This window comes from Monodon monoceros, unplaced genomic scaffold, assembly GCF_005190385.1.
Source record: "Monodon monoceros isolate NGI ecotype Baffin Bay Population unplaced genomic scaffold, NGI_Narwhal_1 Super_Scaffold_5, whole genome shotgun sequence".
Taxonomy (NCBI): Eukaryota; Metazoa; Chordata; class Mammalia; order Artiodactyla; family Monodontidae; genus Monodon; species Monodon monoceros.
The window spans coordinates 108,204,970-108,232,013 of NW_021703782.1; the positions used below are offsets into that span (position 1 = coordinate 108,204,970).

At 46.8% G+C, this 27,044-nt stretch overlaps 1 protein-coding gene and 1 non-coding gene across 10 annotated transcripts in view; both read left to right on the forward strand.

Annotated features, from left to right (window-relative positions):
* Nucleotides 1-26,233, forward strand: part of NUP214 (nucleoporin 214) — a 101,813-nt gene extending 75,580 nt beyond the window's left edge. For 4 of the 9 annotated variants that reach the window (XM_029201333.1, XM_029201336.1, XM_029201334.1 and 1 more), the window contains 5 exons: nt 9,104-9,260; nt 16,011-16,163; nt 20,180-20,351; nt 22,200-22,339; nt 24,148-26,233. In XM_029201333.1, the coding sequence (XP_029057166.1) occupies nt 9,104-9,260; nt 16,011-16,163; nt 20,180-20,351; nt 22,200-22,339; nt 24,148-24,266 (741 nt within the window). In that variant the 3' untranslated portion in view covers nt 24,267-26,233. Of the gene's footprint in view, nt 1-9,103; nt 9,261-15,487; nt 15,589-16,010; nt 16,164-20,179; nt 20,352-22,199; nt 22,340-23,616; nt 23,642-24,147 lie in introns of those variants that run through there. The other 5 variants (XM_029201337.1, XM_029201341.1, XM_029201335.1 and 2 more) reach the window with 4 other exon arrangements.
* On the forward strand, nt 922-1,056 carry LOC114884868. Its single transcript, XR_003790933.1, has one exon. It is a non-coding gene; the product is annotated as a small nucleolar RNA SNORA48 (small nucleolar RNA).
* Nucleotides 26,234-27,044: the final 811 nt, after the last annotated feature.

Consider the following 27,044-nt stretch of genomic DNA (forward strand, 5'->3'; position numbering starts at 1 on the left):
ACTTATAAACTAATAAGGTATTTAACCAAACCAGATTAAAGGGAAAATGGGAACCTGTAGAAGTGAGTGGAGCACAGAAGCCAGTTCTGCCCTGAGAGCATCTACTAATCTGAGAGCACCTGAATTGACTATGTTAACAACACCAAAAGGGCAGAGGGGCAGACGTCATTCACCAAGACGTGAACAAAGTGGGAGGGCTAAAAGAGACCATCCCCACGAGAAGCTGTGACTCCAGATTCACCGGTCTCGGCCTAAGAATGCGGCTTGACCCGATCAGAGGATGGCGGTGTCTCCAGATGTCTGGCAGAAGAGCACAGGCCACTCTGAAGAAAAGTAACTGTAGGCCTCAGATAATTTTTAAGGACGTTGATTCCCACACGTAAATTCATCACAACAGGAAACAAGGAACTATGATCAAGAGCCAGAATAAACATGAGACACACATTTCCAAAGACTTCCTAGACTATAAAACAGCTGTGTTTTACGTGCCGTAAAGAAATAAAAGACAAACTTGAAAATACCAGGTACGGGAAGATCCCACATGCGGCGGAGTAACTAAGCCTGTGTGCCACAGCTACTGAGCCCACGCGCCTAGAGCTTGTGCTTCACAACAAGAGAAGCCACCGCAATGAGAAGCCCGTGCACCGCAACGAAGAGTAGCCCCCGCTCGCCACAACTAGAAAAAGCCCCCACACGCAGCAACGAAGACCCAACGCAGCCAAAAAAAAAGAAAAAAAAAGTTGAACATCATAAACAGTTATATGTCAAAATTCATTGAGCTCTGTACATAGAAAACTTAATAGAAAACACAACAGAAAGAAAAAGGACAAGAGACTTCATAAAAAAGGGTAGTGTTGGTTACACAGCATTGTGGAATGTACTCAATGCTACTGAATTATACACTTAAAATCCTTAAAATGTTGCCCCTGACCTGGGTCGAGTGGCACCTAGTTGCTGGTGCCTGTCTCATATCAGCCGGGGACAAAGCAACTCCTTGTTTATCCCAGCTTGGCTTTTGGTTTGTGCCCATGCCTGGTTCATGCCCCAGACGCATGGGGGAAAAAAAGCTTAAAATGGTAAGTTCCATGTATATTTTAGCACAATTTAGGAAAAGAGAGAAATAAGAAAACATTTTTTAAAAAGGATAGCCAGAGGACCATAAACATATTCAACTTAATTAGTAACACAAAGTAAAACCACTAAGAGATGCACACCTGTAACGCAGCAGAAATTTAAAAGCCCAGCAATACCAAATGTCAGCAGATATGCAGAGCCACAGAAACTCACGTACACTCTTAGCTGGGGCATAGGTTTGCACACCACCTTGGAAGATAGTCTGGTGTGATCTAGTTTGTTCTTTAGAGAAGAACCACTCCTAGTTTGTTCTTTAGAGAAACTGATGCACCTGTGCGCCAGGGTACACTGTTACAATAACAGGACTAGAAGCAACCCAGACGGCTATGGCCATTCCACTGGGCAGATGAACTTACATTACTCTGTAGTAGAACGTTACTACGTTGTGGAAATGAACAAATTAGAGCTACATGCGTGACTTTCACAGGCATAAATTTTTTCTCTCTCTCGCAGGCATAATTTGAGCAAAGAGATTTAAAGCTTACTGTGATAAATTCCATATTGGTTACTGCCCTGCACCTCATGTTCTTCCTTCACAGAAATTATATTTGCAATTGGAGGGGCTAGAAATTCAAATGAATTTTTTTTCTGTCATGGCAGGGGCTTTATCTGTTATATTTGTTGCTGTATCCCCAGTGCTTAGGACTGTGGCTAGCACAGGACAAGCATTGTAAAAATGAATGAATTTTCAGGTAGTAGGGGGTATTCTCAGAAAAATCTAAGGATACAGGTAGATCTGGCCAGGATATAGAAGAACTTCATTTTCATCATAATACCAAGAAAAATCCAGATGGTGTGAAAATCACACTAATTCTGTGGATATTAGAATTATCTAGTGCTGTGTAACAAATTACCCCAAAACTCAGTAGCATTCTCCAGTGGTTGGCTTGGCTGTTAGTTCCAACCTTAACTGGAACTCTTGGCTACAACATCTACATGTGGCTTCTCTGTATGGCCTGAGCTTCCTTACATCATGGTGGCTGGATTCCACGGAAGAATATTCTAAGAAAGAGAGGGAGCCAGGCAGAACCTGTCCTCAGAAGTCACAGAGCATCATGTATACTGCATCTTCTTGTTCAAGGCAGTCACAAAGCCCCACCCAGTTTCAAGGGGAGGGGAATAGACTTCACCTCTTGCTCTAGAAGAGCATTTAGGTCTAGAAATACTACTGTGACCATCTTTGGAAAATATAATCTGTCACAATGGGACCATCAAAACATGGCAGAAAGCCTTGTTGATTTCCAGACAGGGGAGTTAATCGTAGGTGAGCTTGATGGTACAGCAGCTTTTGGGGGCAAATGTCAGGTCTGGGTTTAGGAAGTGGAGGAGAGGCCTTGCCGAAGGAAATTTACTGGCTGGAGAAGCCAGAGGAAGCTATTGGCAACAATGAGGGCAAACAAATGACCAATAAACACACAAAAAGATAATCAGTAGTATTATAAACATTAGGAAAATGAAAATCAAAACCATAATGAGATACCACTCCACAACCACTAGGAGGGCTATAATTAAAAAAAAAAAAAACAAAGAATAACAAGTATTGACAAAGATTGGAGAGCTCGGAACCGTCGTATATTGCTGGTTGGAATGGAAAATGGTACAGCCATTGTGGAAAACAGGTTCCTTGAAAAGCTAAACACAGAACTGTCATATGACCCAGCAGTAGAACTCAGACACTTGGTCACCACTGCTCATTGCAGCATTATTCACAGTGGCCAAAAGATGGAAACAACCCAGTGTTCATCAGCAGAGGATTGGATAAACAAAAGGTGGTCTGTTCATACATAGGAATATTATTCAGCCTTCAAAAGGAATACGGTTGTGATTCATATTACACATGAATAAATCGTGAATACCTTATGTTAAGTAAAATAAGCCAGATATAAAAGGACAAATATTGTATGATTCCACTTATATGGAATGTTTAGAATAGGTAAATCCATAGAGCCAGGAAGTAGATTAGAGCCTACCAGGAACTGGGGGGAGGAGGGACCAGGGAGTTCTTGTTTAATGGTTGCAGAATTTCGGTTTCGGTGATGAAAAATTTTAGAAATAGTGGTAATTGTTGGACAACATTGTGAATATAATTAATGCCACTCAATTGTATACTAAAAGATGATTAAAAGGGCAAGTTTTATGTCATACATATTTTACCACACGTTTTAAAACTTAAAGATGTAATATACCAAAACCGTTGAATTTTATACTTTATAAATTTATTTTTTATTTATTTATTTTTGGCTGCGTTGGGTCTTCGTTGCCACATGCGGGCTTTCTCTAGCTGCGGTGAGCAGGGGCCACTCTTCGTTGTGGTGCGTGGGCCTCTCATTGTGATGGCTTCTCTTGTTGAGGAGCACAGGCTTTAGGTGCGCGGGCTTCAGTAGTTGTGGCTCGCGCACTCTAGAGCGCAGGCTCAGTAGTTGTGGCGCACGGGCTTAGTTGCTCCGCGGCATGTGGGATCTTCCTGGACCAGGGCTCGAACCCGTGTCCCCTGCATTGGCAGGCGGATTCTTAACCACTGTGCCACCAGGGAAGTCCTGAATTTTATACTTTAAATCAGTGAGTTGTGTGGTATATGAATTATATCCCAGTAAAGCTGCTTTTAAAAAAACAACAACAACAACAAATTGGAGTCTGAAAGACTTGCAAGTTCAGTATAAGAATCCTCTATTCACCTCTCCCCCAATTTTGCTGAGAGAAAGAAAGTAAAGCAGAAAGAACTTGCAGTCTTGCAACCTCCTGTTCCCTGAAACTGTTGAATCCAAAGGTAGCACTCCAGCCTAACTGCCTTCTGGCTCCAGGCTCCAACACTTACATGACAAATAACCTAAGCCCTAAGCAAAGACAGTGTTTGGCTAACCAGAGGTGAGTTCGGTCTAAATCTGTGAACCAGTTCCCGATCAACTGGACACTTAGGGCGATCTGAATAATTGCCTCCTCACTTTAGGACACAGACGAGAGTGGTCTCTCACTCTCTGGGGAACACGCTAGCGTTCCTCAGTCACCACACCACCGTTCCTCTGTATAAAGTCCAGTATACCTAACAAACAAAAAAAGGTATGTAACACATGAAGAATCAAAATGAAAAGGGGGACCTACGGTCATACTTTAGAAATCAGCAAAAAAATAACCTACAGATGATCCGGTATTAGAACTAACAGGTAGAGACTTTATAATAACTGTTGTGCTCAAGGATTTACAGGAAAATAAAAGAATGGTTGAATAAGGAATCTCAGAAGAGAAATGGGAATTACAGAAACAAATAGAAAGTCAGTCTGTATCTGAAGTTTAAATCTAATATCCAAAATAAAAAACGATTAGACAGGTTAAACAGCAGAGTGAATACTAGAGAAGAACAGTGAACTTGAAAATATGTCAATAGAAATTACCTAAAATGAAGCTCCGAGAGACTGAAAAAAAATTGGACGGAACATCAGTGACCTGTGCAACAGTATCAAGCAATTCAGCATAATGCAATCAGAGTCCCAAAAGGAGAGGAGACAGAATTGGTGAGAAAAAAATTTTTTGAAGAGACAATGGCCAGGCTTTTTCAAATTTGTTGAAGAACAGGAATCCACAAATCCAAGACACTCTGTGAACCTCAGAAAACCACCCCTGGACACACCCTGGTTAAGCTTCTGAAAACCAAATACAAAAAGAAAATAAATTTTAAAGCATCTGAAGAAAGAATATTGATGACATAAAGAGAAACAATGTATTGTGCAGTTAATAACAAGGTATTAAATATATGACAACCGTAGCAAAAAGGCAAAAAGAACATCTTTGCTACCTTGGAGTAAATCAGTGCTTCTCAACCGGTATCGATTTTGCCCCCCGGGGGAATTTCACAATCACAACATCTGGAGACACGTTCCCCGGGGAAATTTCACAATCACAACGTCTGGAGACACCTTTGATCCTCATGAGTGGGGGACGCTACTGGCATCTCGTGGGTAGAGGCTACACATCCTACAGCCCTCCAAAACAAAGAATTATGTGGCCCAAAATGTCAATAATGCCACTGTGAAGAAACCATTAGGAAGACAAAGATTTCTTAGAACACAAAAAAGCACTAACCATAAAAGAAGAAATTGAAAAACCGGATTTCATTAAAATCACAAACTTATGCTCATCAAAAGACTTTGTTATGAAAATGAAAAGGCAAGGTATAGACTGGGAGAAAATTTTTACAATACATAAATTAAAGGACTTCTGTGCAGAATACATAAAGAACTCCTATGACTCAAAAATAAAAAGACACCTCAATATTAAAATAAGCAAAATACTTGGACAGCTACTTTACAAAAGGGGCTATGCAGACGGCCAATAAGCACATGAAAACTTGCTCAGCATTGTTAGTCATCAGAGAAATGCAGATTAAAACCATGAGATACTATGTCATACCTGTAGGATTACTGAAATTTAAGAACCAACAAGACCAAATGTGGAAAAGATCTAGAGTGACTAGATCTCTTAACGCGTCGCTGGCTGGTGGGAAGGTAAAATGGTGTGGCCACTTTGGAAGACCATTTGGCAAATTCTCAGTAAGTTAAATATACACTAATTTTAGGGTTTAGCAATTCTAGTCCTAGGTATTCACCCAAAAGAAATGAAAATGTATACTCACAGACAGACTTCTATCAGAATGTTCATAGCAGCTTTGTTGATGATAGCCCACACCTGGAAACAGTCCAGATGTTCATCGGCAGGGGAATAGTAGACCCTGGCGTCCTCACACAGTGGAATACTATTCAGCAACAAGAAGGGAAGGACGGCTAATGGCATGCAACCATAGGGGTGGCTCTCAAGAGCATATGTTGTGTCTAGCGAGGTCATTTAGGCAAGAAATGAAATAAAGGCATCCAGATTGGCAAGGAGGAAGTAAAACTATGCATCGGCAGGTAACATGATCATGTATATAGGAATCCCAAAGGAATCCACTACAGAACTAGAACTAATGAATGGGACCAGCAAGTTTTCAGGATGCAAGATCAATATATAAAAATTAATTGTATTTCTGTACATTTTCAACAAACCATCTGAAAATGAAATTAAGAAAACAATTCATTTTCAGTATCATGAAAAGGAGTAAAATACTTAGAAATACATTTAACAGAAGTGCAAAACGTGTGCTCTGAATACAGTGAAACATTGTTTAAAGAAATTAAAGGTGATCTAAATAAGTGGAAGGGCATGCTGGGTTTATGGATCAGAAGATTTAATGTTGTTAAAATGGCAGTAGAGAACCAGGACTGTGAAAATTAATTTAACATTCATGCCGGGATTCAGTAATGAGTAAGACAGACAAAAGTGGCTGTGTCCGTAGAGCTTACATTTGGCGGGGTGGGGAGGGGTGTCAGTCCTTATTAAAACAGTTTCATTTCAAATAGTTAATTTAAGTACTATGAAGACAGTAAAGCAGGATGATGTGGCAGTAATCAGGGAAGCTGATTTAGGTTCGATAGTCAGGAAATGCCTTTCTGAAGAAGCCTCATAAATGTCTGTTTTTACGTTTGTTTCTTTGAATCAGGATCAAGTCAGCCTCACTCACTGAGGTCGGCTGGTAGTTCTCTTCAGCCTCTGTATCTATAAATTGCCCTCCCAGGACCGCCCCTCTTTTATTTCCCCTCATAGTACAGTTGATGAACAAAGCAGATCGTTGGTCCTTTGGAGATCCCCGCAGTGTAGCGCCCTGTTACTTCCTGTGAAATGGTGCTTGGGTCTGGAGGCTGGACGAGATTCACAGGGTTTTTTGGCAACTTTATTAGGCTGGATCTTGAACACTAGCTCTCTATTCAATGATATAAAGGAATTAATTTTTTAGACACGATAATGTTATTATGGCTATGGTTTATGTTTTAGAGCTTTATGCTGGAAGATCCGTGGATGAAATGGTGAGATGTCTGGGATTTACTTCATACTAATAAAGGCTGAGGGGAAGAAAATGGGGCTCTAGGTAACACTCAGCTGGCTGTGAGTTAGCGGGTGAAACTGGGTGATGGGCACATGGGTTCATTATGCTCCTCCATCTATACTTTTGAGATTTTCCATAATTTACAGTTTTAAAAACTGTTGTTATTTATTGTAGTTAAAATGAATGGAATACTCTAAACCCGCTTCTGAGGATGCAATAACTGTCGATTCACATTCACTTCAGTGAGGTGCTACCCGTTTCTATTCATTTCTGCAGATATCCATTACTTTTCAAATGATGTTTTTAAAAATAAGTTGAGCCATCTGAAATTGCTGGGTTCGGTGGGGTTTTTGTTTTGGTTTTTTCCTTGTAGGGCAAAAATGTCCGTATATTGGCAGTTTCCTATGTTTCAGCCTGATGCGTGGAAGTCAGCCAAGAAACCTGATATTTGCTGTTTTCCGCGTGCATGCGTAGTTGTCACGTCTTCGTTCCTTTGAAAGTCAGTTTACTGGTTATCAAAGCCTGTGCTCTTACGGTTGGATTTCATTCCAAGTTTTAAAAAGCTGTTACTCATCATTAAATGGTTGTAGTAAACAGTTACTGTTGTTGTTAAAGAAGTTTAAAGAGGGAAAAAAAAAAGGAGAGAGACAGGCAAGTACATTAAGTATGTTGCCCTCAGGTAAAAATTAGCTTGTCCTGTCCAAGGCACAAAAGACTGGTGTGACTGTACCAAGTGCGGGGGGGTGATAGAAGACGATGCCAAGAGATGGATGGGGCCAAGTCATGTGTATCTTTCAGAATTTGTAAGCAGGAGTGAAATGTTTTGACTGCCATTTTCAAGGATTAATCCAGCTGCTGTGTGAACACAGATTGTAGGGGAAGCAGAACGTCAATAAAGTTGTCACATGGTCCAGGCAGAAAGTCACGGTACGGGGGCTCAGAGCAGGGGTGTGCTGGGGCATGTTTCAGGGGCAGGCTGCTAGAGGTTTGACTGTTGTGGGGATTAAATAATTATTTGTAAAGTGCGTAGAAAAGTGCCTAGCACAGAGAAAGTGCTCGGTCATTGGTTCATTATCGTCATTGTCAAAATACTGAACAGGAACCATTTTTTGAGCGTGTAAATTACATTTTAGGCACTTTTCTGAAGGGCACTACCTTCCTAGCTCATTTATTGATATTTCACTCACTGTTTTGAGGTGGGTGGTTTATTTTGCCAGAAAGAAGAGGGACTTGTACACTTCTCTGGTTTCCCCCCCCCTTTGAAGTGACTCCTGTAAGGTTCCTGTGCACAGCGACCCATTTCTAATGGCCCATCGTATTCTACGTTATCAGCCAGGGAGATGTCATACTTAACTAATCATTAATTGTCCCTCAAATCTAGCACTGGTCTCCCTTAAAGAACCAGTTTCCAAACAAAAATACAGTGTGTGGTGCCTGATACAGCTTTGTGTCAGCACGTGCTCACCATCCTCTGAGCATAAGATTTGCAAACTTGGACAGAATTCAGCTGCGGTCATCGTTTCAACAGTGGAGCTAATTTAAGCTCATTTCTGCAGTACTGGGGAAGTCATTACGAAATAAAAGCGCGCAAATTGGGAGAAAAGACAGTGCGACTCCCTTATCGTCGGTTGCTGATGAGGTCAGCCAAACACTAGAGGAATTAAAATAATTGGTGCTCGTCATAACCTAGACATGTTTTTAAACTTTCGCATTTGGGGGCGCTTGTGAGGGTTTGGTTTTCCTGCCCCTGGCGTCATGTCCAGCAGAGACTGCAGGCAGCAGGGCAGATGAACTGTTAAGACTCCCACCTACCATAAATGATGTTTCCAGAGAACTGTGCACATAGAAGAACTTGAGAACCTGTGATTGTAGAGAGTGTTCCTGTGCAGAGCTCAGCTTCCTTTGTGGGTGTTAGAGCATCTGCACCAGAACTAATCAGCGTTCTCTTGCTTCTTCCACTTGCACAGCTGTGAGTGCCTCCTCTCCGTGGATGTGGCCTGCCATTTTACCGTGACCTCTCATCTTATCGTGCTTCCTGTCCCTTTTGTTTTTTAGCAGTCGTCCTCTTCCAGTGGCAGCGTGTTTGGGTCTGGAAACACTGGAAGAGGGGGAGGTTTCTTCAGTGGCCTTGGAGGGAAACCCAGCCAAGATGCAGCCAACAAAAACCCATTCAGCTCGGCCAGCGGGGGCTTTGGATCTACAGCCACCCCAAGTAAGTTAAGAAAGTTTTCCCAGTCTCTTGGTCCCCTGATGTCATCGTCATCCTCGCGGTGTTATCAAAGCTTCAGTGACAAGTGTAGAAAGGAAAGAAAAGGTCTAGAAGGCCCATTTAAAATATCTACCCCAAAGCAGTGTGATCTGTTTTGATTTTGTTTTTTATTTTTGGTTTTCTAATGAGATGTCCTATATAATCACGGAAAGACATCAGAGCTGCAGGGAGAGAGGATCTGTATATTGAGCTACTCCCCTCTTCTCTCCCAAGGCCCAAATTGCTCTGTTTCTTAGGATTGAAATGACTTGAAATGAATGCAAGCAGACAGGCGTAAAAGAGAGCAGCAGAACAAGCTGGGTGTGCTTGGAGGAGCATCTGGATTTTCATTTGTGTTGGACTCTCTTTGAATTTGCTTTAAAATTCAGCTACTGTAGAGAAGTGTCACACAAAAGTTGACGCCGTCATTATTTCCCATCTCTTACGCTTTTGTCTTATTTTCAAATGAACCTGTATCTTTCTGCCGGCACTTTCTTCTCCAGCTGATTCCTTGTTGATGTCTGTTCATGGTTGGAAATGAAAGAAACGTGTTTGTTTAAATCTTCTAAAAAAATATATCCTGCTGCCAGTGGAGACTGAGATGGGAAGTCGGGCACCTGTCACCTTCATCTTAGCTTCTCTTGTTTAATACGCTCTACCAGAAGCTTCTCTCTTCTGTTGTGCTATACGCGATCTTAATGCGAGAGCTCGTGTTCCATAGACAGAACAGATGTTTCCTTGATATTAAGGCTCATGTAGTTAAAAAGCAAAACTCTTTGCTGAGACTCCTGGAGTCACAGATCAGTTATTTTGATGTCACTGTTCATCTGGTAATATATAAGGAGAGATTATAGTGAAGACACACATAGCTTTAAACTTGTGAAATTATATAATCAGAAGTTTGTGTTCTGCTAGGAGGAATTTAGAACCCTTGAATGAAGGGATCTTAGAAGTCAAGTCTAGTAACAGTTTTCAGAAGCCGTTTCTGCAGATGAACTCTTACGCAGAATCCTGATACATAAAACAGAGAAAAACAGCGTATTCAGAAGCAGGGGCCAAGAACCAGCAATACTCCTGGGCGGTTTCCCCATCTTTTTCCCAGCTATCAGCACACAACTGCAGGGCTCCATAGCACGTACTTTGAAAACATGATCCTCGGGTGTCGGTCTCCCTTTTCCAATCAAGAAACAAGCCCAGAATGGTTAGGTGATTTTTAGTCACAAAGCCAGAAAGTGGCAGACCTAGAACTCAGCCAGATCATGCATAAGGTGCCAAACACAGCGTCTAGCACAGAACAGGCATTTGATAAAACATGCTAGTGAGAAATGTGCGTTTGTCCCATGGGCAGATTATTGTCTGCAAGATTGTGTTACTAGCCTATTTTGTTAAAACGTGGGTGTGTCATATCTTTGTAAAAAATCCTTTCCTCCTGTCAGATTCACCTTTAATGCCGTGGCTCTTACCTGGCAGAAAATGGCCTTCTGTCAGTGCTGGGCTGGAGGTGGCCTGTACCGGCTCAGGAGAGCCAGCTTGCACATTTCTCCCCAGCTCCCTGTTCAGTGACATCAGGGAGTAGTTATTTACACCATAGTAACTGGACAGTGCTACAGATCGGGGACAGACGCCCCCTGCCCGGCCCCGACCTGTTGTTCATAGGCACACCGTTGTTTCTAATTCTTTAATTCTGGTTTAAAATAAACATATATCTGTTCTTGATACCAGACACCTGCGGGTCTTCACCTCCTAAAGGTCAGCTGTTGTAAACCAGCAGTTTACTTTCACATTTAAGGGAAGTTTAAGTGAATTTGAAAGTATGCAGGAAAGATTTAGCATTATTTTGGTTTTTAAAACTGCGTAATTTGCTAGTGAAACGGACAAGAGCTTCTGTAGCCCTGAGGACCAAGTGCAGGACGAGAGGAAGGAACAGTGGAGAAGGAGCTGGAAGGCCCCTGGGGAGGACACTGGCCTCGCCACAGAACTGAGAACGCTTTCTGCAGGTCACGGGGGCGGCCTCTTTCTCCTCGGGCAACCGTGCGGCGTGTGATCCTCTGAGCAGCACAGTTTCCTGCCCTGTGTGGATGGGCTCCCGGCTCTTTTCCTGCCTGCCAAACACTTCCTTCCCTGCTCTTTCCCTCTCCTTTTTCCCTGTCATCGTGGGGTGTGTCCCCATTGTCATCCAGGTTGTCACAGGAGTCTCCAGACTCCCCTCTCTGCCTGCTGTCTCCTACACTGTGGTCTGGAAACCTGTACCAAATTGAATGTCTTAAAACTCTTTTATTTTGCCACTCTCCCTACTCAGAACCCTTTGGCAATGTCCCACTAACTATAGAACCAAGTCCAGACCAACTCCTTAGGCTATAATGCAGGGCCCTCCATGAGCCCTGACACACTTTTCTGACTTCGAATTCCTTCGCCTGCACACGCGCGCACACACACACACCCTCACTTCTCCCTGCTTCAGTGCCAGGGTTCACACTGCTCCCCACACGCCGCTCCTCTGAACCTGCCGTTCCTTTCAGCATGAATGTACGTCTGCCTCTGCAGCGTGGCCGAAAGGTCACGAGGATGCACAGTGATCTCTCCCTCTCTGGAATCCTGCAGCCCTTATGCTCTGTTCTTTCACGAGCCGTCAGCAGAAGGGAACTCATCTTTACTGATCACCTGCTGTGCGCCAGTTGTTCAGTGTGTGCGGTCTAATCACCTCTCACAACAGTATTTTCAGATGTGGCCGTCCCCATTTTACCAGTAAGGAAGTAGGTTCAGAGTGGGAATGTTGACTTCCAGTGGTAACAGCCATTAAGTGGCATAAGGAGGGTTTCATCCTGGCATGTGTGCAGAGCTCTGATCCACTGTGTTGCCTGCTGAGATCGTCTGGCCTCGCCATGGAATGGAACGCCTCCCCACGCGCCTTGTCTGACAGCCCTTGTGATCACTCTGCGTGGCATCGAACATGCTCACCTGCAGATAGATATCCGAGCACAGATTGGGCGGCCAGCAGTTCCCTTGGTGACATTTAGGCCCCAGGCTGCCTGGTCCTGGAGCTGCCCTCTTTAGGCCTGAGAAGTAATTGGAACTATGCATTGATCGAGAAAGACAAGCTAGGAACATTGGTGCTTGGAGTTGGCGTGTTCTATATCCAGAAGCTCACACTAGAAAGGTTTCTTCTCTCTCTCTTCCCCGAGACTCTACCATAGATACAGTTAACCCTTGGGGGTCCTGTGAATTGCTACCTGTAAGGCCCTATTGCCTCCTTGAGTCTTGTCCTGAAGACACTGGTGAGGACAATTCTCAGCACATTTTCTGCACAGGGGCTTGAAAGACATGTTTGTATGAGGATGAAGGAGTCATTTGATGAGAATCCTTTCGTCCCACAAGGCTCCTTCTACTACTGTTCTTTAAGAGAATGTCTTGGGAAGGTATCCTCGACGAGGGCTTCCTGAGAACTGCCTTCTCAGTGTGTGTTGAATTCTCGTCTAGTGACTTTAGACCTGCAGAATGACGTGGGACCTGGTCTCTGTGATGTTATTTATATCAAATTTATATCAAGTATCAATTTAAATTGGCTCAGACCCTGTTGTTGGATTTTGCTAGTGTTTTTGCCAAATAAAAGACCATAGAGGATCCACGTTGCACCAGTGGGGGGAAGCCCAAAGCGGATGCCAGTGTGACCCATTCTTGGGACCCCCAGTGGAGGTCATCCGGTGGCTCTGCAGAGACAGGCTTTCTTACTGGCTAGTTCACAAGTGAAGAAGTCTCTTCCACAGTGAAATATTGCTCCAACAGCCAAGACACCATATTCTCAAGAGCCAGAGACTGTTATTTTGGAGCCACTAGGAGAAAACTGAGAAGCACATTGTTGGCCATAGAGACAGAGAGAAGCAGACATCCCATCGTTTAATGCCACTTCGTTTCAGAGCAGCGTAAATAAATCCTAAAATGTTTCAACATGCAGAGCTCCTTTGGAGACTACAAATGACAGCTGTTACAACTTGAATGGCTTGATTCTAGTGATCTTTGCAAAATGAAAAGGGTTTAACTTTCTGCAGCTGACCTGCTCTGTTTTTTTGTATTGAACTTGATTGGGATAGGAAACATGATTGGCAGGAGAAAAGTTAAACAGAGAGGGAAGTCCTATTTTCTAGGACTACCTTATGCCTGACTAGGGGCTTTCCATACATTAATTCATTCAGTCTTCGCAGCAGCCTTGCCTGGGCACAGTGGCTGTCCCATTATATGTATGAGGAAACTGGGACTCGGGAAGGTTAAGTCCTTGCCCCACAGTTATTAGGTTTTCGAAGCCAGGGCTGACTGCACAACTCATTTATTCCACTGTCATATCTGTGAACATCTTAAAGACAAAGGAGTCTTAAAGAGATAAAGGGATACAGAAGCCCGAAGACTTCTAAATGTTCTCTGACTTCTCTAGAATTTGTCTTCCAGCACTGTCCCAGTAAAATCATTTCATCTCTGTATTTCTGGTTTCTCCAAGAGGAGATCTAGCCTCTAATCTTGTACCTGAATTTGTTTGCTATTTGGAATTTTTGCCTTGGTAGCGCTAACAAAGTCAGAAAATTGCAGTCCTCTGTTCTTGAAATACCAAATAAAAGGAATGGCTGAGAAGCCTGGTTTTGTACTGCCATTGGAGGAATCTGATGTAACCTTCAGCCGGCTCACTAAGGGAAGGATCAGACTGCTCAGGAGGGCATTTTGCAGACTCTACCGAAGGGTATATAGTCCCGTGCGACCGTATGTGAAGGTGGTGAAAAGGAATCTGTTATCCACTCCTGCTCTCAGTGCCTGACCTACTCACAGCCAAGCTCCCAAACTGTCAGCAATAGCTTTACAGAGCAGGTGACCCTGCGGTGGTCTGAGGCTCTATGTTATCGGTGCCTATAGACATTTGAGGTGGTTGTGTCCCTGAGGTGAGGCTCCTCACTCCTTGGCCTGCAGATCGAGAGCACTGCAAGCGGAAGTAGTAACGGAGTTGCATCTCACACTGGGGTGGGATTGGCAGCAGAGCGAGATGAGAGACCCTGGCGCTGACGGGCTAGTGGTAGACCACCTCTTCAGACGGCTCGACTTGCAGAGTTATTCGCCCTCCACTCTTCTCCTTTCCGTCACCTTCTCTGTGAGCGCCTGGCAGGCTTGGGGGAAGACTGGCCTGTGCGGGTGTTTGTAGGCCTCGCTTGGTGACATGGAGTCAATGCCCCATTGCCACCCGGAGCATGTCATTTCAGCCTCCTGTCCATGCCTGTGGCTTTGGGCAGTGATCCCATTTCAGCAGAGCTTCTTGCTGCCTTACTGTGGGTGCAAACTCATTTTAATAAAACACGCATCCAAACATGGTGGGGAAATGTGAGTTATCCCTCCCCTCTCCCCCCGGAAAAGGGTTAAAGAAAAATTCCTGTCATTTAGTGTGCTGTTTGTACTCTCTCCAAGCACTTCTGTGTATTTGACTTTGGCTGTTTATACGTTGCCTGTCAGATTCACATTTCTTGTAACAAAATACTTCTCACCCATCTTGGTTTTTAGTAGTTCACTTCCTTATTTTTTTTTTTAATTAATTAATTTATGTGGCTCCAATGGGGTTTAGTTGCGGCACGCGGGATCTTCGTTGCAGCATGTGGGGTCTTTTGTTGTGGCACGCGGGCTTCTCTCTAGTTGCAGTGCACGGGCTCAGTAGTTGCAGCACACAGGCTCTCTAGTTGTGGCTCGCAGGCTCTAGAGTGTGCGGGCTCGGTAGTTGGCAGCGCACGGGCTTAGTTGCCCCGCGACGTGTGGGATCTTAGTTCCCCGACCAGGGATCGAACCTATGTCCCCTGCATTCGAAGGCGGATTCTTAACCACTGGACCACCAGGAAAGTCCCTCATTTCCGTTTTTCCTTTAAGTCTTGGAGCCGATTCAGTGTGTAGCTGCAGGAGCGACCCACTAGATAACCCTCTGACAGGTCAAGGGCTTGACTGAACCTCTTAGAAAGAGGAAATCAGACTGGAAGTCTTGCTGGCCCCTTACATTCTTCAGAGCATGCCTAGCTCCTATCAGATCAGAGGTAGGAGCAGCAGGGTTTTTCCTATTTCGCCTGCCATTCTCTGCACAGATCAGGCAGTGGCAAGCATGCCCAGCTAGACTGTAAAAGCAGAACGCTGGAAGCCACCGCGCTCGGTTTGAATTCGCTCTTTGTTTTCTCTAGTTTGACAAAATTTGAAGTTGGTCTTCATACGAGGAGATCCATGAAAACCAGCCCTGTTCTTCAGAAGCGAATGGTCTCGTGTGCAGCTGCGGGGCTGGTCCTGTGTTGGACACACCTGTGATACCTGTGGGCACGCAGGTACCTTTCTGCAGAAGAGCCCCTTCACTGGGACCTGTTGCGGCCCCGTTGTTTTGTGCCTGTAGAATCACGCCAGGAAATCCTGAGCCTGAGCACCAGAATGATTAAAAACTTGTCATCAAGATGCATGCAGGGCTTCCCTGGTGGCGCAGTGGTTGAGAGTCCGCCTGCCGATGCGGGGGACGCGGGTTCGTGCCCCGGTCCGGGAAGATCCCACGTGCCGCGGAGCGCACAAGGTCGTCTCAGCGACCTTGGGTCCTCGACTTCTCTATCATTCCCTTCGCCGCAGACACCTAGTGAGGTTCCTTCCTTCTCTGTTCTGAGAAGCAGATAAGGACATTTTTCTCCCTCTGATCTCCCTCATACGTGTTCTTCATCTCCTCAGATACCTCTAACCTTTTTGGAAACAGTGGAGCCAAGACGTTTGGCGGCTTTGCCGGCTCATCATTTGGAGACCAGAAACCTGCTGGCACCTTTAGCTCTGGAGGAGGAAGTGTGGCCTCCCAAGGCTTTGGGTTTTCCACTCCAAGTAAAACAGGTACTCCTATGCCTGTTAGCTGTGGTTATTGTTAGATGCGTATTTAACATTGTATAGACCTCTGGAAGGAGAGCTCTCTGGGGTGTTCTCAGGGGAGAGTATGGAGTATGGATGAAGGGACCTTTTCCCCAAAATTCATTTTCTAATTATTGAGCACCTACTACGTTTCTGACGCTGTTCTAGGTCTCCTGAGACATGTTAAAAAGCACAGAATGCATAGCATGCAGCCCTGAAGAGAACTTCATGTTTTCTTAGGGAAGAAAGCATTGTAAATATTCAGTTGCATTTAACAACCAAAGTGAGGGAACGTATAAGACCGTGATAACTGAAATATAAACAAGAAAGCATCCTAAACCAGATGTGCTTGGATGCCCACTACCTGTGACGGGCAAGACAGACTACTTATGTAATTTCTTACGTCTGTATCATTTGTCCTCCTTCCCAAATCACTTTTTTTTGTACTTGTGAGTGTAACATACGTAAATGTATTGATACTCCTGTACATACACAGTATCCGCATATCATAACTCTGCAGCTCAGTTAATTTTTGCGGTTGGAATATACCCATGCAGTCAGGAGTAAAGAACGCTACAGTACTACTTTTTATCCCAGCATTACTTTTAAAGTATACATTTATAAACTGTGTGGCTTCTCATAATCATGTATTATTACACTTACAATTTAAAATTTTAAAGAACAATATATGTTTACCTGCAAAACCGCACTTCATCTCTGTCAGCTGCCCCTCTATCCTATTTCTGTCTCTGAGATCTACAGAGGGGCTCTGTGCATACCTGCCCTTGTTGTGTGGAAGATTGTGTGAAAAGACTTTTTTAAGGCAGGGGGTCAAGGGGGAGGATATTTGCTGAGCAAGCAGTTCTTCAAAATAAAGCAAATGCCCCGCAGATGAGCGGACAGGATACTTCTCCCTTGTGTGTATCTGAATTTATTGGGGTGGGGGGGTTGCAGAGGAAGGACCCTACCCGAGGAGCAGATGCCTGGGTGGCTCTGACTGAGGAGCAGAACTGCCCCAAATTAGTACCTGGAATCCCACCTTTTAGAACCAGAATTGCTGAGGTCTCTGCACACACTGTGCACCTTTACTCAGACCCGTGCCTGGGCTGGGTTAGTCTATGAGTGCTAGTTTTTTTATACTCCTTCCTAGAATTTAAAATGGACTAGAAATGAGCATCACGGCTTTATTCTGCCGCCACCCTTCCCTGCAGTGAATGATTTAAAAATGAAAGGGCTACAAAGGTTTTGGTCCTGCTTGACAAGGCAAATATTATTTGACTAAGAAATTTTAGGTTATTAATCATCAAGACTTTTAAATTTACTTTTTCAGGAACCTGATCATGTTTTCTTCGATTCTTGTGTTTATCTTCTATGTTGTTCCTTATCCTGGGATCATGTCCCAGTTGATCTGAGAATTTGCCCCTTTTATTTTTGCAGTCTGAGAGAACATGTGTCCTCCCACGTTTCAGAATATTTTTCCTATTTGATTACTTGCCCCATGAAACCACCTAGATTGAGGTCTCGAGGGATTTTTAGATTGATGGTTTGGATGGGTCTCTGAAATCCCAAAAGTGCCCATCCTCCCTTGAGTACAGTTGCAGTAGAAAATAATACCACTGGAGATCATTTGAGGAGAGAACAGGAAGTGGGACAGACTGAAAATGACCTTCCTGCCACCCCCAGCCCACTGGGGTCACCCCACTGCTCTGTCAGTGGAGTTGCTGGATTTGGTGGTAGTGGCAGGGGGCAGCGTGGCATGTAGTGGTGAGGGGATGGGTAGTCTTGTGAGTCACTCAGCCCTATTCCAATCCCAGCTCTACTGCTCACCAGCTGGCTCAGCGTAGTTGAGAGACATGTTCTCTGAGCCTCGGGGTCCTCACCTGTGAAGTAGGGAGTCCCAGGTTTGTTGGGAGGATTGAAACAAACTGGTGTACAGCACCTGGCACGTGGAGGGCCCTCAGTAAATCAGAAATCTTATTATCATTGAGTGCTACTAAATTTCTGTCTCTTCTGGAGGAGAAAAAATATAAGCATCTAATAAAATTGGAACCCCCCTAGCATCAGGAGTGAGTTGCCTGTCTCCAGAAATAAAGCCCAAGTGACCATTCTCTTCTGTCACGTAGCTGTGACATGGATTCGTTGTTTTGGGGGCATTGTGTGTGTGTGTGTGTGTGTGTGTGTGTGTGTGTGTGTGTGTGTGTGTGCGCGCGCGCGCGCGCGCACGCGTGTGCGCTTAATCTCCTCCCCTTCCTGTCCAGTATACTTTCTGTATCATTGTGACTTCTCATTTTTCAGTCACCTTCCACCAAGAACTCTGAACACTATTGAGTACAAGGCACTAGATAAAGGCCTGTGTGTCCAGGAAGAAAGTGTAACCAGATCTGTGATCAGTCTTAAATAATTCAACTGCAAGGGTTTTTTAGCACTTTTTTTTTTTTTTCCAGTCTGTTATATTTGTAACCCAACAGCCTCCATTATCATGGCTTGGAATTTCACTCAAGGTTTTAAAATACAGAATGTAAACCCAAACGTGAGCCCGCACAGAAAGCACCTTCTCAGTTGTGCTTCTGCTGTTCATGGTAAATAAGCAAACGATTGAACCACAAAGTAGCAGCTAACTAAGGCGTTCAGCTGACAGCTTTTCGTGTCCAGCGGTTGATCTTTCCTGTTGCAGGTGGCCGAAGCTTGTGCTGTGATTACGCTCATAGTAAGAAGGCCTGAGTGATCCCTCTGTCAACGGGATTCACTTTCTGAAGGGACGAGAATGAGGTCCCTGTCTCCCTGGGCAAATCGCCTCCTGGCTCTGCCTGGGCCACCACTCCTCCCTTCAGCATGTAGCTCCTGGGCCGATGGTCACTGTAAGAAATGCTGCCCTTTAGAGCACACGTCCTGTACCGTTTTGCTCTGTTCTGCTCAATAGATACTCAGCAAGTGTCTCTGCTAATAGCCTAGAGTGATGTATGCAGTATCTTGGGGTTTGGGAACCCTCCTCAGGAGCAGAAGGAACAGTTAGGGAAGGACCTTCTGTCTTCCCGCCTGATGGGCATCCAGCAATCAGGGGAGGTGGCCTGGGCACGCCTGGCCCTTCCTGTGCGGTCACCTGCATGCGTGCCACCCCTGCAGGCCTGTGTCCACGTGAGTGAGAGCGCTGGGAGCCTGCCCAGGGGGTCGTGGACTCAGGGCTCTCCTCCTGGCTGACTGATTGCCTTATCCCATTTATGCAGCAGCCTTCCTCCAGACAAGAAACGGCGTGCTTTTTTATTGAGGAGTAGTTCCTGACTGCAGAGAGAGAGCATTTTTTAAAAATTCTTCTGTACAGGGAGAGAAAGACTCCTGTGAGAGATGTGAGAGCTCTCAGGCTCTAAATAAGTAAAAAGCACCTGGCCGAGCGTCAGCCTCTCCATCTCCTCTGTAACCCGGCTCGCAGATTCTCCCTGAGAGGGGATTTGAGCCTCTAATTTTATAATTTGTGTTTCCATGAAGCGAGATGCCTTGCCTATGTGATGATAAGTAATAAACTCTGACCACTTTGACAGCTGGGTAGGGATCGGCGCTTTTGAGCGTGACTTTGCAGTGAGGAGCCTCAAAACGTGGCAGAGGGTCTGGGCGGGGGTCTGCGTGCGTGGGGTCGGCTCTTGGTGGCCGTCGGCTCTCACGAGACTTGGAGCTGACGAGTGCAGCTTGCCTGGGAGGGGCCCGGGAGCTCGCAGACAAGCACGGAGTCTGCTGGATTCTTAGAACTCCACGGAGCTCTCCTACGTGGACCCCAGACCCCTCTGCTAGAAATGGAGGGGGTGGCGGGTTGGGTTGGGTTTGGGTTTGTTATTTCGCTGGTAGAAAGGATGTTGCCCTTTGCTGTAGTGTTTTGAATTTGAGTCTCTAACGTACTTTCCCCTTTCTCCTCCCTCTTTTGATTTGGTTTCTCACTGCTCATTGTCTTCTCTTCCTGTCTCCTTCTTTCTTTCTCCCCGTTTCTGTTTGTTTGCCTCTGTTTTGCTCAGGTGGCTTCGGTGCTGCTCCAGTGTTCGGCAGCCCTCCTACTTTTGGGGGATCCCCTGGGTTTGGAGGGGTGCCAGCATTCGGTTCAGCCCCAGCCTTTACAAGCCCTCTGGGCTCGACGGGAGGCAAAGTGTTCGGAGAGGGTACCGCGGCCGCCAGCGCGGGAGGATTCGGGTAAGCCCCCCATAGAGGCCTGGGCAAACCCACAGGCTCAGGTCAGCAGAAGCACTGGGGCCCAGTACTGCTGCTTTGAAAAGAAAGTTCTTCTGTTTCCCCTACTCTCGACTGAGCTGAAAGCCCCTCCCTTGAAATCAGCAAACCAGTCGCTCCAGGATTCCTGTTGTCTCCAGGGGAAGGTTCGTGTCTTCCAAGGCAGACTCTGTCCAGTACGCGGTGGACGTCCGCCGTGTTGCTGTCCCCTGATACGTGGCATCGTGGCTGGCAGATCCCTGTTCTCCTGGTGGAGCTACAGGATTGGTTAGAGGAAGAGAAACAGTCTCACCGTGGCTGCTTTACAGCCAGGATTGCCCCTTGTGTGGTGACTTCTGTTAGGAGACTCTGAATGAATAGTTTCTAATCACATTCTTTCCTCTTGGGATTGTTGCGCAGGAGGCCCATTGTCCTCGAGCAAACAACTCCTTGTGTCCCCTGCTCCGCTCCAGACCCCCAGAGTGGGTCTTCGGTGCACAGTCCCCTGGGCCAGCTTCCTTAGGCACTGCCTGGGCCCCGTGCGTGTTTCAGAGTCTCCACGACTGCTCAGCCTTCAGGGCAGCTCTCACTCCCTTGTGCATATCCTCACTTGAAAATGCCATATTAGAGATTTGCTTTTAAGGGCCCCAGAAACTCGGTCTGGTTACCAAAACCCCATGGAAAAAATAGCCTTCACCACACCACAAATTCCCAGTAAAATATATGTGGTGATGACTACGAAGTGTCTCCTTCAAAGGAGGTGTGGAGTCTGAGATTAACGTCTTACAGGCCTCTCGCTGTCCTTGTCCTCAGCACTGGCTCAGGATGTGTAAAGCTAGAGGGCTGGGGAGTGGAGCCAGGGGCTTGTTTGGGAGAGCTGTCAGGGTACATGGGATGAGGGTTGGCCAGGTGAAAGCATCTTTATCTTGAAAATAAACTCAGGTGGACTCCTTATTCATACCCTTTCCTCTCCATGAAAGATGCTGGTGCAGCAGTGCTGGCGAATTTCAAGGAAAGTGAGCAAGTTGATGTATTGCTTCTTAGATTTCATGCAGAGACCAATGGGTCTTTTAAGTTTCTCCCAGGAAGTCAGGAAACCCCAAGACTTAAAGTTAAGAAAAGCTTTTAAAGGAGAGTTGGGATCGACTTAAGCCGGTATCCTGGCAGGTTCTGACGGGCACTGTTCTCGCCAGTGGCCGCCCGGCACATAATGCTGCAGAGTTGGTGGAAGGTTCGTGGTTGACTAGGAATCTGGAGGTTTTTATTTATTTATTTGAAACCAGCTATTTTCTTCACTAGTAAAAAAAAAAAAAAAAAAGTATCAGGTTCTGCCTTGGCTGGGGGCTCTCCCACATAAATCCTGACTGGCTGGTTCCATTTTGTCCAGCAGAGCTGAGTTCCAGCTTTGGTTTGAAATCTCCGAAAGAGCCTGTCACCTTTTTTCAGGTCCCTGGCCAGGAAACTGTATCTGACCCCGACTGGCATCTGAAGAGTTCCCACAGGCGTACATGAGAGACCCGAGGCAGGGGTGGGGTTAGAGTAGGATCAGTGACCTGGAATTTCCAGACAGTGGAGGAGAACTCAAACACTGGGCAAGGGGGCGTTTCATATGGCATCCCTTTATTTTTCTTCCCGAAGCTGAGGTGAAGGTTGGCTCTGGGCTCTAGCCTGTTTGTTCTGAGAGGCGGCCACTTTAAACCAAGCAAGTCACCTCGAATCACGCGAGTCTCACTTCCTGAGACTCGGGAGGGGGGATGAGGCCCCCCCTCATCGGGCGGCAGAGTGACCGCGTGGCCACGCTTAACCGCAGCCTCATTTCTCGCCGGAACCCAGGTTTGGGAGCAGCAGCAACACCACGTCCTTCGGCACCCTCGCCAGTCAGAACGCCCCGACGTTCGGATCGCTGTCCCAACAGTCTTCTGCGTTCGGGGCCCAGAGCGCGGGATTCTCCGCCTTCGGGTCAGGCAGCGGAGGTAGGCAGCCAGACCTCTTCCCTCACCGTGGTCCCTCCTTTCGTCTCCTCAGTAAATGCCTGGACACCCCCGGCCCAAAAAAACAAGAATGAGTGGTTTTACCTGGCTGTTCAGTGTAGTATTTTAAAAGCCAAAAGTGCTTGAAAGACAAAATGTTCTTTTTAGGTTTTAATTAGATTTGTAACGCTGTGCTGTTTCTTACCAAGTAAAGAAATGGCTGACCTGATTTTTCTCTCAAGATTTGAGGACCCCCCCCAAAATAACCTTGATTTAAAAATCAGGTTCTACTAAACCTTGATTTAAAAATCAGACTCAAAAAATAAGATATGGAAAAAAATAAAAATAAGACGTAGAGACTTTACAAAATGTCTTTCATTTGTTTGGCACTCCGCTTCTCCACATAGTACAGTGTGTGCATTCTGCTTTTATCCTTGCACCACACTTATTAGACACAGAAGTTAGGCATCGTTATTATTTTACAAATGACACAAAAACTCCAAGGAACCAGTTTGCCCAAAGGGCCAGACGGTGAGCAGCAGAGCCAGGCCTAGAACCCGCGTGTCTTGCTGCTCTGGCCTCAAGAAGAAGAGGAAGCAAGTGGACGGGAGAAGTAGAAAAAACATATTTTCCCGACGCAGTGGATCTGTGTGGCACGGTGCAGCAGTGAGAGGGCGCCTACCCAAGACCCTCTGGCAGTGCCTGCCAGGGAGGGGGGAAGAACCCTGAAATAAAAGACCACGGCACTTCCTGCCCACCCAGACCCGCAGGCAGTGCAGGAGGAGGGAGACAAAGGGAGGGAAAGAATGCAGCCTAGAGACCACCTTTGTCTTCCAAGTGTGTGGTGGTGTTTTTTTTTGGGTTTTCTGTTTGTTTTTTTCTTTTGGCTGCGTTGGGTCTTTGGGTCTTTGTTGCTGCGCGGGCTTTCTCTAGTTGCGACGAGCAGGGGCTACTCTTCGTTGCGGTGCAGGGGCTTCTCATTGCGGTGGCTTCTCTTGTTGCAGAGCACAGGCTGTAGGCGTGTGGGCTTCTGTAGGTGCAGCATGCGGGCTCAGTAGTTGTGGCTCGAGGGCTCTAGAGCACAGGCTCAGTAGTTGTGGCACACGGGCTTAGTTGCTCCGCGGCATGTGGGATCTCCCCGGACCAGGGCTCGAGCCCGTGTCTCCTGCATTGTCAGGCAGATTCTTAACCACTGAGCCACGGGAAGTCCTGTGTGTGTGTGTGTGTGTGTGTGTGTGTGTGTGTGTGTGTTTTAACTGCACCCTTTTCCTCTTTTTCAGGATTTAGCTTTGGATCATCTAGCTCGTAAGTATCTATCTTCAGTTATTTTGAGTCATTAACGAAGGATGAAAGAGTGTGTGGTATGTGAAAATACTAGTTTCTGCTCTGTTTGTACGTTTTGTGCCCATTTTTCCTGGTTTAAAAGCTTGTCCTAGCAGCATGGTGGTCTGGCAGCAGGCTTTGGGTTCTGTGGACTTGCTGATCTCGGGCATGTGGCAGGAGGTGCCCGGCTTGGCCTCTCCTCAAGGGCTGAGCCTGAGAGAGAAGGTTGTGCCTTCTGATGAGCAAAGTCTGGAAGGCAGGACTCGAGAGATGCTTTTGCTTATTTTGCTGTTGGTGTCCCAGGAGCTTCCTGGGCTCCAAGCCGATTACCAGGTCTTATTTTTTTGATCCCCGCTCTATGCTTCTGTGTAGAACTGCATGACATTAAAAAGTCAGGGTCCTGAACTCTGAACACAGGGAGTGGCACAAGCCCCGAAGCCCTTCCTCAGAGCAGGAGCTGATATGCCTCTCCCGGCGCTTCCTTGCAGGTCTGTCCAGGGCTTTGGTGGCTGGAGAAGCTGAGTGGGTGTCGGTGTTCCTTTCCGTTCCTGTGACCAACTGCGTTCTCAGCTCCCCTTCACTGAGAAACCCTGGAGCAGTCCTTTGAACTGGACGTTCTCATTGAAATACACACCCCGAAAGAAACAGCAGAAACCAAACTCCAGAGATGCTTGATTGCTTGTTTTGTTTTATATTTTGTGTTGGTTGTTCCCCCCCCCCCGCCCCCGCCGCTATTAAACTGTTTGGCCTGTTTCCATACAGAATGTATGTGGGCTTTTTCAGGTCACAGCCAAGGAGAGAGGTTTCCTCATTTCTGTGGGTCTGAGAAACCTGCACAGCCTGCCATCAGCCAGCAGCATGTGTCTTCAAAGACGGCTGCCAAAAGGATCCAGCATAGGTTACGGATAGGCAGGCGCTTCTCCCAGACAGTCTCCCCTGGTCTCCTCGGACTGGGGCCCTCCCCAGGGGGAAGAGGTTGAGTGCTGGCCAGCGCCTTTTTGAGGCCATAACTCGGTGTCTTTTCTTCACGTCCTTTTTTCTATTGAGTATGAGGCCCCTCAAGGTGCCAACTTCGTGATTGAGTAGAGGGAAAGAAACTCACTTATGCTGGCATTAGCTGAGTTTCGGAAGAGGTATTAACGCCTCAGAGTACAGGTAGCTGTGAGGCAGGCGTGGAAAACCTGCCAGGGGGTGCTGGTGACAGGTGTGCTGCCCTTGGAACACCTCTGCTCATCCTCTCAGTTTGGCTCTTGGGCTCTGTGTGTCCCACGGCTAATTTCTTATACTCTGGCGGCGAGGTGGACAGTTGATTGAGAAACAGCTTTTATCTCCAGTAGGTGATGGTGACATTGGTGACCACTCCTGGCTCCTGTCTATGAACTGCAGTGCACGTAACCCTTGGGTAGACCCAGGAGTTGAGAAGGTGTTGCTACTGCCCGATGCCACCAGGCAAGTGTTGGCTAGGGTGGCCTAGAGGTCGTGACTTTGGTCTCATTAAAGTGCTTGTCATGCAGTGTTCTTAGGCCTGTGATGTCCTAGCCAGTTGCTGGCAAACAAGGACTGCCTTGCACCAAAGCGTAGGCATAAGAATTTGTTATCTTTCAGGCTCAGAATAGGACAGCGCTTTGGCTTGGGTCATTAGCAGGGGAGGGTTGGAAAGGGACAGTTATTTAGGTTTTTATATATTGGAAAGTTGTATTTTGAAAGGTGTTAATAAAAGTTTTCCATGTGATTGAATTTGTCACATTACAGCCGGTATGACCTGGCTGGTTCTATTGGCTTGTTGGGAGGGTAGACCCCGGGGAGGTACCCTGGGCCACAGCCTGCCCTGCCGGTCCTCGCTCTGCTAGGGGCTCTGTGTAAAGTACAGACTCAGAAGCCCCAGTCTGGCAGGTTGTGATTCAGTAGGACTGAAATTGGTACTGGACGCCCTCCGGCTGAAGGCAGTAGTTTCTTACTCTCATCAGAAGAGGAGTCTCCTAAGTGCGGCACGTTGGGTTTCAGGAATCCCAGACCGGAATTGGACCCCTGGGTGACTTATCCTGTTTTCTGTGCAGTTTATGAGAGGAGAGTGAGAGTCTGTTCGTATGTTCCATTAATCAGGGCATCTGCCTCCTTCAAAGAGCTTGGACTTCAGTCATTTAACGGGTACCCTTTTTGGTTTTTGTGGAACTGAAGAGCCCGTCTCCACCTGTTCTCATGTGAGGCCCCCCCAGCCACAGAGCCAGTCCCCCAGACGTCCACACGGGGCTCATTCCTCCCACGTGTGCTCTCCCTAGTTCGTACACAGGGCCATCTTGAGACAAAGGAATTCGAGCGTTGATGGGAACAGCTCGCGGTGGAGGGCCTTGCTTTAAGGGAGCAACGTGACTAAACGGCAGGAGCTGACCTGCCTCCGCGTGTCCTCCTCCTGACCGGCACCCCGACAGAGCCATCTCCTGCGCTTATGTTCCCCCCAGAGGCTCTTTTTTATAAATAGAAGCTGGTTTGGCCTAAACCCTTGACCTCAAATTCTCTGTGTAATCCTCCATCGAGGTGGCATGTGACATCTCTCCCTAAGGCCGTATCAGCTGAGCTCGGCCAGATAACCCCCCCCCCCCCCCCCCCCGCTCCCGCACTCACTGTCGGGCGCGGCGGCCACCAGGGAATGTATGGCTGGTGTGGGAGCCCCTCTGAGTTCCTTTTTTGGGGTCGATTTCGCTGGTGGGTGACAGGGGTCATCTCAGAGCGCAGCCAGCATGCGTCCCCTGAAACCCAAGCTCCCAGGATGCTGGGCAGGGAATGCACGGTGGCTCCAGCCTGCCTGGGGAGGAGACGGTGGGGCTGCGCCTTCCCCAAATAGGGGCAAACGGAGAGCAGCCGCGAGTGTGAGGGTCATGTCCCTGTGAGAAGGGACCGTGACCGCAGATGGGCCCGGGAGGGCGCCTGCTTAACCAAGCTGTGGCGCAGGAGGCCTCCACTTCAGTCTGAGATTCTCCCTCAGCAGAGCTGAGTCCCTTCAAGCTGTGTTTTCGATAAGCTTCACAGGTGATTCCCACGCAGATGGTCCATGGTCCACGGTCCACATTTAGAGAAACCTTTTAATGGCAATAACTATAAATATCTTCTTCCTGTGGAGCATCTGAAAGAGACCCGCACTCCCACGGCTGTGTTGATTTGGCCGTGAGTCCAGGGTAAGGGATCTTTCTGAAACTGTTGATGAGGGGCACCGAGTTTAAGTTTCGGCTGCATTTTGGGCACCTGCTCAAAAAGGAAACACAAAAGCGCAGGTGGGCTGTCAGCGCCTTCCTGTTCGGCAGCTTCTGAACGCCGCCTCTGTGAGGTCTCCCCGATCAACGGGTGGGAGGAGCTCCCCTCCTTGACCTCATCCTGTCTCCCGACGCGA